The 18,086-nt window shown below is 43.4% G+C and overlaps 1 protein-coding gene across 1 annotated transcript in view; it reads right to left on the minus strand.

Annotated features, from left to right (window-relative positions):
• The window catches only part of aldh1l2 (aldehyde dehydrogenase 1 family, member L2), a 55,404-nt gene extending 38,027 nt beyond the window's left edge, over positions 1 to 17,377 (minus strand). Inside the window, exons 1-9 of the mRNA XM_083632155.1 lie at positions 17,251 to 17,377; positions 15,964 to 16,108; positions 11,435 to 11,669; positions 5,399 to 5,564; positions 4,538 to 4,639; positions 1,709 to 1,798; positions 933 to 1,064; positions 603 to 728; positions 255 to 346 (exon numbers count right to left, since the gene is read on the minus strand). Coding sequence (XP_083488281.1) covers positions 255 to 346; positions 603 to 728; positions 933 to 1,064; positions 1,709 to 1,798; positions 4,538 to 4,639; positions 5,399 to 5,564; positions 11,435 to 11,669; positions 15,964 to 16,108; positions 17,251 to 17,298 — 1,136 coding nt within the window. The 5' untranslated portion in view covers positions 17,299 to 17,377. The remainder of the gene's footprint in view (positions 1 to 254; positions 347 to 602; positions 729 to 932; positions 1,065 to 1,708; positions 1,799 to 4,537; positions 4,640 to 5,398; positions 5,565 to 11,434; positions 11,670 to 15,963; positions 16,109 to 17,250) is intronic.
• Between the last annotated feature and the right edge of the window lie 709 nt (positions 17,378 to 18,086).

Raw genomic sequence — 18,086 nt, forward strand, 5'->3', positions numbered from 1 at the left:
ACACGGCTCTTCTCAGGCACAAATGCTAGTTCCAAACAGTCCCCCTGCACACCCCCTGCCCCTGTGTGACAATTACAATAATGACTGGGTTCTGCCAGACCATTCTTCTGCACTGGTACAGCCAAAATGACGTGTAGAGAATGTTCTGGCTATGTGAGACTAATGAAGCACAGCAGGGACCGAGGTAGGGCACGCGGGTCCGTAGTGGGAGCGGTTCGGTTGAAGCCGGTTGCTGCGCTGGCCTCCTCCCTCACCTGACCACATCCATGGAGGCTGCTCCGGACTTGAAGAAGTCTGTGGTGTCTTCAATCACCGGAACGTTGCTAAGGATCCCCTTCCAGATCATCTGTAGGCAAGACAACATTCACAATGAGCAACGATATTCAACAACTATATAATGAGATGAATTGTGACGTGAAAAGTGAATTTTAGATTATTATTTTTTATATATATAACATGTATAGTCTTGGCCTCTCCTATGCCCATGTGGGTTCATGAAGAGTTGAACACCAATTTAGCCAGAAAAGAGTGTGAATCCGGTGCTGAACATGCATTTTAAGGGCAGAACAGTAGTGATATACAGTATCACATCCGTCACTTGCCTTGATCTCCTCTGCCATCTTCTTCTCATCGTCAGTCAGCTCCACACTGGAGCTTTCTCCTGAGGAAAAGTACTTGGAGGCAGGGATCATCTTCCCATCTTCAAACTGCAGGTTCTTCACCAGCAGCTGTGGAGGGAAGACGGGATGGAAGGAGAGGAGGGAGAGGGGGCAGCAGATTATTTGAATTAGGTTCCGACTGAGTTTGAATGAGCGAGTGGCCATTAAACCTTCCTGGAGGGCAGTTAGGCCAAAGCATTGCCACATTCCACCTGCTCTACTTTTGTTTGTTTTGACTGTTTGCTTTGTAGTAGAGCAAACTGGAGCACTCACGGCGTTTCCGTCAGATCCATACAGGACCAGTCCGTTCTTGGTGACCAGGCCGGGTTGGGATGCCCCCTCGATGTCCAGGGGCTGACCGGCTGGCACCTGCCCCAACATGGATGAGCCGTACAGGGTCACTGTCTGCCGGCAGAGGAAAAGTTAGGACAGGGGTGTGTGTGCACATGTGTGTGTGTGTGTAGATGTACTGTATGTGTGAGAGTGTGTGGACTAGGGTTATACTGTTATACTGTATCAGTTTGCTGATAATGTGGTTTTGGCCTTTTATTAAATATCAGAAATCGACCAGTCTGTGTCATTCACTTTTGATATGATCCTTCTTGACCACAACTACAGTCATTAAAATGTGCAATGAAATTTCTTTTCTTCACACATTTTTATTATTTAATCGTTCAATAATTTAAGTATTTTTAATTAATTAATTAATTAATTAGTCTGCATTTCAATGGAGAGTTTTTCAATAATTTAATTATTTTTTAATTAATTAACTAGTCTGCATTTCAATGGAGAGTTTTTGGGTCCCACGTTGAGGCTTTTCCACCTTGACAAGAATACAATAATGGGAAAAACACTGAATACTTCAAATTTTGCTGGGCATTAAAAAGGTAAAATTAAAAGATACTAAATATCAGCACAAAATATGTGCTATCAGCAGCTCCAGCACAAAAATATCAGTATTGTATCATCCTTCAAAACCCCATAATCAGTCTAACCCTGGAGTAGACTACGTCTACGTGTTATTTGCTTGTGTGTTCCAGGAGATGTACCTGGCCATCAATGACAGTCCAGGCACCGGGGACTTTGTCATGGCCACGGATCCAGTTGTGGATAGCTTCGGCTGGTTGGGCCAGGTCCACCTGAGCGACAGAGAGACCACGCACACACACACCACACGCACACAAAACGCTGACCAGTCAAATTCATCTTTCTTTTCACAGGGGCCATTCCAAGTTTCCAAGAATGAGAGGGAAACCCAACAGCTGGCTGCCTGTAGTTGTGCAACACGGGGATGAGTGGTGCAGGAAAATAACCCTCTGGACTAAGAATAGCACATTTTGAAATGTTGCCAGCAGCGTGGCTTCAAGCGACAAATCACAAAGCAGCAGCCGGCTACGATCAGCCCCACCCCCCTAACATAAACACACCCCGTACCCACCCATTCACTCCCTCATCATATTTTTGGCCCTGAGCTACATGTTCGGTAAACAGGAATTTTCCATGCTGTTAAATGAAAGCAAGTGTTGTTGCACTAAACGGCCCCATGTGAAGTTCTACCCAACTGCTTGCTTACTGCAGCAGAATGGTGGTAGTAAATGTATTTTCCCACATATATATAAATAAATCTATAAATAATAGGAATGACTGCTGATATGTTGATGTATGTAAATTATGATCCATATAAGCCTGTCCTGTGTTTTTTTTTTTTTTTTTTGGTAGATGTGGGTCCTGGGCTAAGGTGACCAGATTTCTGAAATGAAAATCGGGGACATTTCCAGTTCGGCAGTCAATATATCATTAATATCCATTTATTGTCTTTACCAACATGTATACAGTTAAGAGTAACAGGAAACTTGTCTCAATACTGCACTCAAGTATTCAATCCATGAAGAAACACACAACAAATAAGGTTAGACTAAAATGGGAAAAAGAGGCTGGAATTGTAATCTCAGAGGAGGACTGGATGAATATGTGCAACGTACAATCTACCTCCACCAGCTCGGATTTTTGGAGAGGATTTTGTTGGCGGAATTTGATGAGGTATTTTATAACTCCTAAGTTAAAAGGTTTACAGATGGGTGAATTGGGAAGGAGTCTATGTTGGAGGAAGTGCGGAGAACAACTGGCAGACCACTTCCATATATTCTGGAGTTGCCCTTCCATCCAGACATACTGGCAGGAGGTATCACAAGCAATAAAGGATATATTTGGTAAAGAAACTGATTGCTCTTTCCCTACAATCTACTTTGGTAACATTGCAACCGATTTGATATCACAGGACAGATATCTCCTAAAAATACTGCTGGCAGCCAGCAAAAAAGCTTTAACAAGAAAGTGGCTGCAGTCCGATCCTCCAACAAAGACTGACTGGACAGAAATAGTGACCAACATACAGAGCATGGAGAGAATTACCTTTTCTTTGAACTTACAGCTTGACAAGTATTCCAAGTACTGGGAGAAATGGATTGTGTTTACATGTACGAACTGAGTTGAATCCCCCACTAGTAAGTCGATGTATGTAAAGGTGACCAACTGTCTGTTTTGTTTTGTTTTTGTTTTGTTTTCCAGTATGTTCTACTTGTGCTTTGTTTCATGAAAACGTACAAAAATAAAGTATAAAAAAAAAAAAAAATCCATTTATTGTCTATGAAATAAAAAAGGGGGATAATTCCGGTTTCATGTATTTTGACCATGGTAACGGTTGTAACGACTGTAATAAACTATGGTGCAGGTCGACCAATATCCCTCCAAAATACCACATTAAGACACCAAGACCTTGAGGAACACCATTAGAAAAAATCATGCTGTGATTTGGTATCAAAAACAGGTCACCAAAAACGGGGACTGTAATGCAAGGAAGCTGTCCATCACCTACTGTACCTACCTAAGTAGGTACCTGCTTAATTAGGTACCTCGTTTGAATGTAGGTGACTGAAAAATAAGTTGTTTCAGACTGAGGGCTTTCAGGTAATCTAACACACCCTCTGGCGGCCATATTTGAGGTCTTCAGTTTTCAGCTCTTGGACAAAACATTGACAATGTTTAGAAATAGTACAGAATAGACATGGTTCATTTGTGTATCTGGTTAGCTAATCCTGTGTTTGAATTGACACACCTGATTAGCACACTAGCTAACAGTGTTAGTAGTGCCTAATCGTCTCATGTTAACATTAACATCCGTTGCTTTGCTAAATTAGACTGCTGCCTAGTTGGGGAGCCAAAAACACAAATGTTTATGTTCACTGAGCTGACACTTTGAAGCTACAACTTTCAGTTAATTGGGACAGAGAATAGGACCAAAGGGGCATGACAGTTTATTGTGTCCCAGTCACTGAAATTTGGAAACAAATCTACCCTATCAGACTTTTCAATTTTACTTAAACATTATTGAGTGTACGTTCGCACCACAACAACCTTCTAAATATTTTTCTTATTTTTTCTTCAGTCGTTATATACATCATATCTCGCTCTAGACCAGTGGTTCTCAACTGGTGGGTCGGGACCCAAAAGTGGGTCACGGGACAGTTTTGAGTGGGTCGCGGATGTGTGCATGATTTTTTTTTGTCTATTCCTTGAGGATGCTGGCATCCATGGCCCTCTGAAACTAGAAGGCCTAAGGCATTGGTACCAAACATGTCATGCTAGCTGCGAGCATCACCAGTTTAAAAAGCATATAGGCCTAAAAAAAATACGAAATTTGGATCACAACGTAATGACTAAAGAAAAATGTGGGGCATGAGGTTAGACCAGTTGAGAACCACTGCTCTAGACTGTCTGTATTGTTTGTTTGTTTGTTTGTTTGTTTGTTTGTTTGTGCGTGTGTGTGTGTGTGTGTGTGTGTGTGTGTGTGTGTGTGTGTAAGAATACAGAAATCTCACCTTGGAGTTGGATTTCTTCTGAATGCCTTCGTAGGTCGCTCCTTCCTCTGACTGGGGAATACGAGGGGCTTTTCCATCAGCTATGAGCTGTACCGACTCCACCTGGCCACACGGGACACACCCATCCCAGGTCAGTGTGAGCAAGAAAGTCTCTCTCAACACTTTCCTTTCATGTCGCACACCTGGAGAATTTTGTTATGTCATGGACACACAGTCAAGTCATATTTTGTCACACAATGTGATTGGGTAGTCACATTGCATCACACCTACATCACTATGGAGATTGTAGTTTTCTCTGAACTGAACGTCCTTATTATTATTATTATATTGGTCTGTAACTGTTTTTGTCCTTGTTGAATTAGTCTCATTATTTTAGCTTAGCTCGTAGCAAATATGGAGGGGTATAAATGAAACACTTGCAGTATTGCCAGTGCCACCTGTAGGATTCTTCAATGAAAGACTACAAGGATGTGTAGACTGCATTAATGTCATGGAAAGAGATTGCTGATACCCTGAACATCGGCATGTTGGACTGCAAATGTAGGTGGAAAAATCTACAGGACAGGTAGGCTACGTTTACTATCCTTGCTATCTTTATTGGTCAGATGTTACAGGAGGCTATAACCTTTCACCCAAGCATAAATTACAAATGTCGTCTTTATTTCCTGTTGTGCGAGACTTATCAAAGTGTCATAAATCATAAATCAACCTTAGGCTGCTAATACACTGCTGATGACAGCCCAATTTCTCTTAGGGGCCTAAGAAGGAAAGAAACTTAGTAAATGAGGCAGAAGCAGTCCATCTGTCCATCTCTCTCTCTAAGCGTAAGTGGCACATCACGGAGGAGACGCAGGTGGTTACCATGGCCTTGATGCCCTCTGGGAACAGGAAGCGGTTGTAGAGTGTGTCAACCGTGTCGTTGGGCTCAACGTCACAGACCCTCTGCAGCAAGACGGGCCCGGTGTCCAGACCGTCATCAGCCCAGAACACTGAGAAGCCCGCTTTCTTGTCTCCATCGATCAGGGTCCTGATGACGCACGCACAAACACACACAGACACAGACACACACACGTCAGACACACAGTCTTAAACACATGGAACTGTGCCATAACACACTCAAGTACAGAGCAGGTCCAAGACCAAGCAGAGCAGAGTCAGATATGGAGATGATAAAAGGTGATTGTACCTGGAAAAATAACACTGTGGCCAACTGTTGATAAGTACCGTAAATTCCGGACTATAAGCCGCGGCTTTTTCCCCGTTTTTTGGCCCTGCGGCTTATATAACGGTGCGGCTTATCTATGGATTTTTTCAGAAAAAAAAAAAAATAATACAAATAAAATCTCTCTTTTTTAGCACTCTTTCTAACTATAAATACACTTCTGTTTTAATTTCCTCTCTTGCCCTCTTTTCACCACACCGCGGACACTGTGTGCACTGTAAAAATAAACAAAGGTGGTGTTGTGTTATGTTGTTTTGTTGAAATGTTACGGTAATACGGTAAATGGGAGCTTCCTCAAACAGCCAACAATCCCCTCTGTGCGTGAACCCTTACATATGGTAATTACGGTAAGCAAACGGCCACTCGGTGACCTCCAAAATCGATGGATTTTACAGGTTACACAGCTTCATCAGCACATTTTATGTGCATTGCTTTGCTGCTTGTTTTTTCGATTATTTTTTTGTAAAGCACCTTGAATTGCCTTTGTGTATGAAAGACTTGACATCATTGGCGGAAATCAACCGGTTACTCCTACCGGTTCAAAGTTCATCAGCAGCCGGAATCACAACAAGACGAGCAGTCTCTCACTTACCATGGGGAAGGTACGCAGAAATTCACACGACGCAGCTTTCAAGTTGAAAGCAGTCAATCTCGCATTAAAAGAGGGAAACAGAGCAGCAGCGCGTACCCTGAGCATCAATGAGTCAATGGTGAGGCGTTGGAAGGCGCAGCAGGAGGAACTGTCTCAGTGCAAGAAGACCAAAAAGTCCTTCAGAGGTCATAAAAGCAGATGGCCCGAACTTGAAGATTCCCTTGAAGACTGGGTGTTGACCCAGAGAGCAGACGGCCGAGGCGTTTCCACGGTGCAGATCCGACTGAAGGCCAAAACAGTCGCCACCGAAATGAAAATTGAACATTTCAGAGGTGGGCCATCTTGGTGCTTCCGATTCATGAGACGAAAGGGACTGTCCGTCAGGGCGAGGACGACTGTGTGCCAGCAACTCCCTCCCGACTACCAGGAGAAAATCACAAACTTCGGCGAATTCACACAAAGGAAGATCAAGGAATATTCCATCGAACCGGAGCAGATCATAAATATGGATGAAGTGCCTTTGACGTTCGACCTGCCACTCACTCGGACTGTTAACAAGAAAGGTGAATCGTCGATCACATTGAGAACCACTGGGCACGAGAGAACGAATTTCACTTGTGTTCTCGGCTGCACAGCATCTGGAGTAAAGCTGCCGCCAATGGTGATTTTTAAGCGGATTACGATGCCGAAAGAGAAAATTCCCAGTGGGATATGCCTCAGAGTCAACAAGAAAGGGTGGATGATGGAAAGTGTCATGAAGGAGTGGCTGGCTGAGTGCTACGTCAAGCGCCCTGGAGGATTCTTTCGGCAAAAAAAAGCTCTGCTCGTTCTCGACAGCATGAGGGCTCATATAACAGATTCCGTGAAAGCAGCCATCAAGACCACAAACTCCATTCCAGCTGTGATTCCTGGGGGCACAACGAAGCATCTGCAGCCACTTGACATCAGTGTCAATCGTGCGTTCAAAGTGGCACTACGCGTTGAGTGGGAGGCGTGGATGACGAGCGGCGATAAATCATTCACCAAAACTGGTCGCATGCGAAAAGCAACTTTCGCTCAAGTTTGCCAGTGGATCCTGACAGCGTGGAGGAGTGTGAAAACATCCACGATCACCAACGGGTTCCGAAAGGCTGGACTGCTGCGTGATGATGACGCCGGCACAGCTGAGGGCCTTCAGAGGCTGTTCGATTCCGACACCGACAGTGACGAAGAGGAGTTCCTTGGTTTTGAGAGTGACAACGAAGGAGAGAGGAGAGTGGTTGACGAAGCCACCCTGAACCTGTTCGTTTCCGACACTGAAGTTGAGGACTTTGCTGGTTTCAGTACGGAGGAAGAAGATGAAGACGAGGATTAGTGACTTGACTTTGACTCTGTTTACAGCCGTTTGCTGCACCTTCACCTAAAAGATGAAGACAAGGATTACGGTACCTGGTTTCATTGTTGACAGCACCTTATCCTTTTGAGGATTGTTATATTATTGTTTTCCAGTTAATTTGTTTACTGCACCTTACCTTAACCTTTTGAGAATTGTTTTATTGTTTACAGCACATTATCCTTTTGAGGATTGTTTTATTGTTTACAGCACATTATCCTTTTGAGGATTGTTTTATTATTATTATTATTGTTTTATTTTTTATATTTATTTTGTTGAAATGTTAATAAATGGGAGCTTCTTATAGCCTACCGTAATGCTTGTTTTGTTGAAATGTTAATAAATGGGAGCTTCCCCAAACAGCCATCTCTTTCCCGACATTCCTCTCTGTGCACGAACCCTTACATATGGTAATTAAACATCAAAACACCCACGGCTTATAGTCCGGTGCGGCTTATATATGTAAAAAACAGTCAATTTTGCTGCTGCGGCTTATATACCGGTGCGCCTTATAGTCCGGAATTTACGGTATTAATTAATACGTTAATATGAAGTTAATAAGTAAGTGTGGAATAAACAAGCTGTCTGGCTCCCCATCAGGCAGTGAAGGTCCAGTGGAATGAGAAGTACATTGATCAACGTCATGGTATACTTCATCATAGGAGCTGTTCATGTTAATTTATCCAAATTATGAAAAACTCTTAAACTGTCACCAATGTGGAAATGGGAAGCCTTTTGAAAAACTCAATCAACCAGATTTTGAATTCCAATCTACTTCCTGGTGTAAATTATGTCATGAATTATTGGTCGACAAGTATCCATAGTTCATCAGGTGCCGAGTTGTCTGTCAGAGGCAGACAATACTTGCCAGTGCCTGGATGTTAAAAAAAAGATAACTGGCATGCAACCATCTAACCAAAAATTGACAAAAAAAGATGCTCAATTTGGTTAGAAATCAACTTCAACCTTTTCCTGACCAAGTTTAAATCATTGCACGGGATCTTAAAAAAACACTCAAACAGAAACATGTACAGGTCCTTCCTGTGGCATTCCTGAGAGGCGAACTGAATGATTTTGTTCTGAAAGTGCATGAAAGTTTTTTGTTTTGTTTTTGTATTTGCTCTATTCAAATATTGCCATTTAGGAGGTGATATTGATGTCGCCACTCCAAACAGGTGGGGTTTGGCTTATTCCACAGGTCATTGACCTGCATGTATTGTACTGTAATAGCAAAGTGCACTACAGGACTGTCCCGTGCCCCTGGCCTGAACCCTGACCGGTCCCAACTACAGGACTGTCCCCTGCCTCTGGCCTGAACCCTGACTCGTCCCGACTACAGGACTGTCCCCTGCCCCTGGCCTGAACCCTGACTCGTCCCGACTACAGGACTGTCCCCTGCCCTGAACCCTGACTCGTCCCGACTACAGGACTCACCCTGACTCATCCAATTGAACAGCAACATCATTTGAAAAACAGCAGCAGGGGTGCAAATCTAAAGATCACCGCCTGTGGAGGCCATTTAAAAAATATGAATACAACATAAATTGCTGATTTTTTTTAAAGTTGTGCTTTAACGGTTTACAAGAAACAGAACCTATTAATTTACGTGCGCTGATAGCCGGGGCAGAGTGATAGCATGGGCTGGACAGATAGCAGACAGAGAGAGAGAGAGAGAGAGATAAGGAAGCCGGCTGGCCTGGAAGTCCAGGTCAAACAGAACTGGTTGAAACCTCCAGCCTGACCAGATAGCACCAGACCCTCCTCCGCCCGGGGCCAGGTCCTAAAGATTACATGTCCATATGCAACACTCACTGGTAGCAAGTCATTCTATTCATGAATCACAATTCGCACATGCCACACATTTCCCTGCTTTGCTCCTTCAGTTTCAAGTCTCAAATACAGCCACATGCTAGTAGTGTTGGAGTACTTGAGACCGGTCTTGGTCTCGAGACCACATTTTGATGGTCTCGGTCTCGTCTCGGACTCGCCCTCCATCGGTCTCGGTCTTGTCTCGGTCTCGGGCAAGCCGGACTCGGGATTTTATTTCAAGGCCAGCTGAGACCACAACTGCAGTGACATCATTACTTTCCTGGGTATATTTTTTTACTGTGATTGGGTGTAAAAATCCCCCCTTCAATTGCAACCAATAACCTTGCAGGTTGAAAGCTTCCAATGCTGTAGCCACTCCCCTCACATTCATGCACAAAGGAAGACAACACGGGTCAACAAGGTGGCTCGAGAGATGTCGTCCATCATAATTTAGCAGCAGTAAGGTGTTTTTATGCTTCATTCTGTTCACTGTGTTGAGCCTTTCTGATGGTCAGTGATATGGAATTAAAGTGTTTCAGATTAAAGGATTGCATTCAGTCACTGAGTATACTCTACAGCCATTTATATTTTACTGTAATTCCTAAATAATTAATTATTTCGTTGTTAGCAGAGCAATGGTGTAAAGGTTAAATGGTAAATGGTCTTAAAAATGGTCTCGCATTTGTCTGGTCTTGGTCTTGGTCTTGGTCTCGCCCACCCTCGGTCTTGGTCTTGTCTCGGTCTCGCCTCCCCTCGGTCTTGGTCTCTGGTTAGGTGATCTCGACTCCAACACTACATGCTAGACTGCCCTCTGCAGGTGTTAAAGCATAATAAAATCTCTGGCTGTTTTACATTTGGCTGGCTGCCAACATCTGCTGGCTCTCAGCAGAAAGTGACTGCTGTCTTTCTCACTACTAATAACCAGGATCTCAGTTGAGAGGCATCAGAACGGAAGAAGACATTATTGACCTATCAAATCAAACACTGCTTTGTGGATATTTCTAAGTCCTACACGAACTACCGTATGTTCAGCAAAATACTGTTATTCATTCCTGGTGACTGAAATTGCAAAAACAAGGCAACAATCTCAAATGAAGAAGTAATGTTTAACATATCCTGCTTCCAGTTTTACAATTGATTGTTAAGATTCTTTGCAAACAGTGCGTCTCTACAAGCTGTTTATGTTGTGATGTGAATCTTACTGACTACGTTTACATGGGCTGCAATATTCCGATATTAACCCGATTAAGACAATACTCTGATTAAGACACTAGCCATGTAAACAGCATGTTCTAATGACCTTAACCCGAATAAGGTTATAGTCAGAGTAAGCAATAGTCAAATCAAGACCTGGAGTATTCCGATCATCTTAATTGAATTGCATTGTAGACATGTATACACCTTAGTCACACTATTACGTCGTATCGGAGTTTTCACGGCATTTTGTGACACATACAGCAGACGATGCATGCTCTAGCTTCCAGTGAATGTTGTGCAACTTGTTTATAGAAGAAAAAAACAAAGTCACAACATTTTGTCCCTTAACAGAGTCATCTGGGGTAAACGGGAATATATGAATGGAATATTCCATAAGCAACTAATGTAAACACCACCTTAATCAAAATAGTCTTATTTAGAATAAGCTCAACAGTCAGATTAGCGCAGTTCATGTAAACATAGTCACTATTGCAACTTTTTAACAAATGTAATCCAATGTTGGCAATGAGCCAAAAGAAACAATTGTAGCAGTGAGGATGTCAACTCATTTCTCCAGGCCAGCAGACATGGCAGAAACATTTGCACACCAACAACCAAACCTCTGGCTTGTTTGTAAGCGCCTCTGTCTATGCCCCGCCCCTGAGCTCCGCGTTTGTCTAAGCCCCGCCCCTGACCCCCGCTCACCAGTTGATGGCCGAGGCTCCCCTGTGCCGGGGCAGGATGGAGGGGTGGTAGATGATGGAGCCGTGTTTGGGGTGGTCGATCACGTTCATGGGGATGAACTGGGAGCAAAAGGGCATGACGTTGAGCTCGGCGCCCACCGCCTTGTAGGCGTCCACCACCTCCGGGATCGGCTTGCCCTTGACGCGCCACCGGGGGAACTTGAACACCGGCGTCCCATCCTTCTCCGCTGCCATCGCTGATAGAGAGGGGAAATGTGTGTGTGTGTGTCCAGCAGAATGATGTATTGTTACATTTTACCATTATTTCATTTACAAACAAAGTTAACACACTTAGTGATGAAGAAGTGTGGAAGAATTACTATTTTGATCATAGTTCCACTGTGTTATCTCTATCTACAATACGGATAGTCATGGAATTCTGGACAAAACCATCTAACAACAACAACAAATATTCTCAGATTTGGGTCCAAGAGACAAAAAGCTTTAATAAATTAAATGTAATTGTGTAAATACAGTTATGATGCATATAGGTACAATATACTACAACAATTCCACTAAGAATTTAGGCAGTTACATTGATTGAGAGTACTCATTTCTCAATCCTTTAAAACTGACTTAAATTCCCCCAAAGTAATCATCAATCAGCTCAGCTTCTGTACATTGTTCCAGGAGGAAGGGCCAGCATATTTAAAGGCCTTTTTGCCTAATTCAGTTCTAGCTCTGGGGACTAGGGATGTTCATTTTGAAAATTTTCCAAAATCGATAATTGGTGAAAATTAACGATCAATTATCGATTCTCGATCATATTAATACTTAGATTTTTTTTTTTTTTTTTTTTTTTTTTACAAAATGAATGCCTATGGCAGAAAATACGAAAGACAACGTGTTCTCCTCAATGAACTCTTTATTTCAATGTGTCTCCTCTCCAACACTGCTGTCCCCGGCGCATGCCGGTGTGAATTTCCCATGTTTAAAACAGTTTTGTTGGCACAAAGGCCCGTGCCCAGCCAGAAAACTAGAGACTATATGAAGCTCCACCTCACGTTAGTCGGCTGTGCAATGGAGTGGGGCGAGGAGGAACGAATTCCACCCAAACCTAGTCAAAAAAAATATTAAAAAATATTAAAAAATCGATCCAAATGCCACAGGATCGATTCCAATCCTTAACGATCAATTATCGATTTTCGATAATTGATGAACATCCCTACTGGGGACTAACATCTGAAGAGTATTGTGAGAACGTAGGCCATATTGATTTTGTTTTTTACACATCTATATACACAGATAGGGAGGAACCAGCCTAAGGAGAGATTTGTATATAAAAAGCCAACCAATGCGAAAGTCTGCAGGCATACAGAGAAGGACACTGAGCAGTAGTGTACAGAGTACAGTGGTGCACAAGATTGCCACAGCCAGTAATAAAATGTAAAGCACAATGATATACAGTATCCAACTTATTCAGGTACTGGTCAGATGCATTCATAAAAAGGAGATCACCATAGTCCAATAAGGGTAAAAAAAAAAGTCACTGAAATCAAGTGCTTCCTTGCCTGGAGTGAGAAACAGGCTTTATTTCTAAAAAATAAACCTAATTTAAGCTTCAACTTGGAAACAAGTTTTTCAATGTGCACTTAAAAGACATGTTTTGATCAACAATAATACCTAAGTATTTATATGTTGTGACCAATTCAATTTCAACCCCTTGAGATATTTGGCAGATTAGATGGGAGCTCTTTGCCATTAGAGAAGAGCATGACTTTAGATTTGTCTGCATTTAACACCAACTTAAGATGAGGGACAGAATAGGGGGAACACAAGGAGAGAAGGTTCTGGTGGAACCTCAGATGAGGAGTGTCACATGTGAGTCTTCATTACTTCACCATTAGAAGAGTTTTTACTCTGGCCAAACCTAGACCTACCTAGCTGTACTGTAGCAAATAGTACTGCAATACACCAGTACAGTGTATGTACTCGCTGGGCGTCAGTGATATGGGTTTTCCAGTTTTCCCAAGTTCAGTCTTGTTACACAACCTTACTGGGGCCACCTGCTACGCACATGCAACTGTACCCACACTCTGATAGGCTGCGTGCAAGACTGTAAAGGGTCAAGTCTCAGTGTGAGAGAGACAGAGGAGAGAGATGTTGGCCTAACTAGCTTCATAGACAGCAGAATAACCATGCAGTCCTACAGAATAGTACTGGGCCTTTGCTGTTTGTCTCACAGTTGGAACAAGCATGTTGTTGAAGGATGGAAATGTTAAACGTCAAGATTCAACTGCATGATCAGGCACAGAAGAGCAGATTTTGGCCTGAGAAATGCCTCCTTGCGGCGATGGGACAACAACGGAACGTTCATCAGCCAATCCGAAGTAGCCTAGTCTCTCCAAAATGGCGGCTTTGCTGTACGCTGATGTTGCAATTAGGGCTGGGTTAAAAAAAAATCGATTCTCCGATTTTTAATCGATTTTTCTTTTAATCCTCGATTATCGATTCATATGTCCAGAGATCAATTTTTTTTATTATTATTATTATTATTTTTTTTTAATAAACAGGCTAAAATATTATGCTGTGTGTGGTAGTTGAAACAGTTTCAAGTTGACGTTTATTTATGTTTGTAGTTGAAACAAAAACATAAATACTGTAGGCTACATGAATGGAAATGTTTGATCATTAATATCTACTTTTAGAAATTATATAGGCTGAAATCAAATCACTGTGCATAATTGTGAAAGTGTCTTTATTGACAGATGAAAAGGCTGTTATTTACCCTTTGTCACCACCTGGTGAGTAAATATATGTGTAACTAAAACCATTAAAATTGACAACAGGTCTGCAACTTTTTTCCCCGTGTATCTACTTGGCTGGTTGGGAACCCCTGTGTTACATAACTGGACATGTAATTCAGGGTACAGATCAAAAAACATTTTGAAACATATTGAAATCGATCGAATCGGAATCGAATCGAATCGAATCGAAATTAATCGACTCGCAACCTTGTGAATCGGAATCGAATCGATTCTTGAAATTTTAACCAATACCCAGCTCTAGTTGCAATGGAACAACCTAGTTGTTCTTATCAATGAAAGTTCTCTGGTTCTTTGATTTGAATTTTTATTTATTTGACAGTCAAAGCAATTACAAGGCAAAGGCTCGGGTGGCTAGAGGCTTCGCACACCCAGCTAATGATGATGATGATGATGATGCATCCTGGGTAGATTACATCATACCAAAGACCCCGGGTCGACTGTAGACTTTTCACCTCAGTGCTTGGTCTCCCCGGCCACACAGGGCCTCTCCCCGGACAGACAATGGAGGCAGTATCCCGCGGCTGACGCAGGGTAAAGGCCTGTCTTTGTGCAGGAGCACTGTAGAGTCAACACGCATCTACCTCAGGCTCACCCACAGATATAGGGAGATAGCAGGGCCCAGGCCAGGCAGCAGGGACCCCATCTACTGTACCTCACCCGCAGACAGAGAGATACAGCAGGGCCCAGGCCAGCCAGCAGGGACCCCACCTACAACTTGTTTCCCTTTGGTCCCAACCACAGAGGAAGAGTTCGCTTTGTTGCATTTTTGTATGTGGTCGGTTTAGGTTCACATCGTCAAATCACAACTGAACCAGGGCTTGTAAACAAAAGTCACGTGGACTCACAAGTAGCTCATTTATTGGACAGAGTTTTGCTGACCTGTCATCCTGCCAGGTTAAAGATTTTGGCAGTGTGGGGATGAAAACAAATCAGATTCCAGAACATACACATTTAGGTTTAGCTAAGCATGATGGCCTTGAACACATGAAGAAATAGCTCAATATGAACATATACCTTCAGCTAAGCATGATGGCCTTGAACACATGAAGAAATAGCTCAATATGAACGTATACCTTCAGCTAAGCATGATGGCCTTGAACACATGAAGAAATAGCTCAATAGGTCATTTCCTCTTGTGGGTCTAATTCCCACTCCTAACGGACAGCATTGTCTGCCGGTCTGAATCTGAGACCTGCATTTGCAGGTGTCTCTGTGCCGTTACTTGGTGCCACTCAACCCAACAAACAGAACTAAAGGAGTAAACAATCCAGAGTTCAAATAAACCGCCCCAAACATGCCTGGTGTGAACACGCCCGTAAATCGTAAATACAGTGGTACCGAAGGATTTAAGTCTTTAGCTTTAGCTGATGAGGCACACAACCCCCCCCCCCCCCCCCCCCCCCCCGTTTTGGGTACACCAGGGGGCCTTAAAGGGGGTTCCAGTGGTCCCCAACAAAATGAAGAATAGTTTGTTTAATGTCACTGTTATTTCAATCATCAGAATATATGGCATAACTATTCTGACCAGAGGTTTCATTCTGCTTACTCCTATAGACAGTACAGACAAACAATACAAATCTTCTTTACATGGGGAATCCTGGGACAAAACCTTTATCATATAGGGATCCGTGGTGTATTTGATATGAAAAGGATTGGGAACCTCTGACCTTGATAGTTAGACTGAGGGATTCTAGAGAGAGAACCAGACAGGGAGTCAACTCACCCAGGGGGTCTGCCTTGCCATCCTTGTCCGGGACGGTGAACACGCCCACCACCTTGTGACCCTGCTTCCTCAGGTTGGTGTACACCTCCTGGCCAAACAGGCTCTGGCCAATTAGAGCTAGTTTCAGCTTATTCTGGTAATAATGCTGTAACAGAGCAAACAACAGATGAAGTTATTATAATGGAAAACCAGCAGAAATACTGGGTAATGCTCAAAGTGCAATAGTGTTGTAGAATCTCTTTGGTAAGTGCTGGATCTGGTAAGGGCTGGATCTGGTAAGTGCTGGATCTGGTAAGGGCTGGATCTGGGAACCTATTGGCTGCAGAGAAGCACAGCCCTCCCATGTCCAAGTTCATGTCCAAGAGCACAAGCATGCCACATGTGTCAGGGAAGCAGGTTTCAAGTTTCCCATGCTGATGAATGGCCCTGCCAAGTGCACGAGGCACCTTCTGCCCTGTTTTACATGGCCACAAAAGAGGATTTTAAGGGCAACGTGTTCATCTTGCAAGCATAAAAGCAACATTAGCTGGCTGCTGTATGGGCAGTGGTTCTCAACGTGCTGTCCGGGGAGCACCAGGGGTCCTTGAATGGGTTCCAGGGGGTCCCCAGCAAATGCATAAATTGCCATTATTTCACTTTTAACGTAATTAGAGAATGTAGGACGACTGCTTTGAACATAGTTTCACTGTTATCTCTCTACCTACAATGCGGCCAGTCATGGAATCCCGGACAATATCTGACGATACAAATATTCTTAATTCCAAGGCTCAACATCTCATCAAATGGGGGTCTATGTGGCTCCAATATGGACTGGTCTCTGAAAGCGTTGAGAATGTTGTAACGCTAGCCTATGGCACCCAGCAAGGCCAGTTGTAGCGGTGCCGGGCAGCAAAACGCGCACTATAACCAGGAGGAATATTAGCTGGAGACAGAATTAGCTTAGAATGAGAAATGAGTAGATCGCCCGTGTGTTCGCCTTGCAGGCTGCAGCGTCCTAAGCCGCTGTCAGTCCGTGCAGCTCACACATGCTGATGCAACCCATCCACGTCTTGTACAGTAAAGGCAACAGTAACGTGGCAAAGCTGCTGAACATACAGTCAAGACTTGGGAGAAGACCTCGACATCAGCTGTATGTGACTCGCTGAGCTGTGGTCAAAGACAAGGCTGTCTCACTTCTAATGTCACCGCAACCTGGCGCACGTTCAGGACGTGCGAATAAATAGGCAAATTGTTACCAACAAAGCGCTGTTTATGTCGGTGCAGCAGCTAAAAAGCAACGTTACTCACGGAAGAGGTGGAGAATCTTCTTATGAGTTGGTTGGCCGTCCACAGCATGATGGCACCGCTGTTTTGCTAACAGAAAATAAGTCCAAACACTACAGAATTTGTCCGAGCCGCGCGCTGTGCACCTCCTGGCTGCGACACACACCTGCCTCTGTGTTTATGTGTGTGTGTGTGTGTGTGTGTGTGTGTGTGTGTGTGTGTGTCTTGTCTGTGTAGTGGCCGTGGTTAGGGCTTGCCACAGCCAGCTTATACTCGACAGAGCTAGACTACGTGCTGCTGGTAGGCTACTGTACGTGCGCGTTCACGGTCACTACCTCGGCCGGTCACGCGTGGGGATCATTGGGGATGAATAAACCACACGCACGCGCGCACACACACACACGCACGCACGCACGCACACACGCACACGCACACACACACACACACACACACACACACACACACACACACACACACACAAGCAACAGAGGAGAATTTTACAACTTAGGGGCGTGGTCTCTCCCTCTGGAGGTTGCGAAATCGACCCCCTCCTTTTCAATGATCTGTTAGCCTATAATAAATGTAGCTGTTATATTCATAAATTAGCTGGTATATGTGACTGTTATTTAATTTGTAAATTAACTTTTAAATCGAGATCACTGTTGTTGCAGCCAATCGGAATAAGGGAGATTAAAACAACGTCCTTTTGCACACTTTTAAACTTTTTTTGATCATTTGATCTCATACTTTTAAGTTACAAAAAAACAAAAAACATTTTGGCATCGTGTGCATGTGTGTGTGTGTGGGGAGGTGATGGAAATCAGTGACGATCATTGGTTTCATTTTATATAATAAAAAAA

Source organism: Poromitra crassiceps (genome assembly GCF_964638095.1).
Source record: "Poromitra crassiceps genome assembly, chromosome: 2".
NCBI lineage: Eukaryota > Metazoa > Chordata > Actinopteri > Beryciformes > Melamphaidae > Poromitra > Poromitra crassiceps.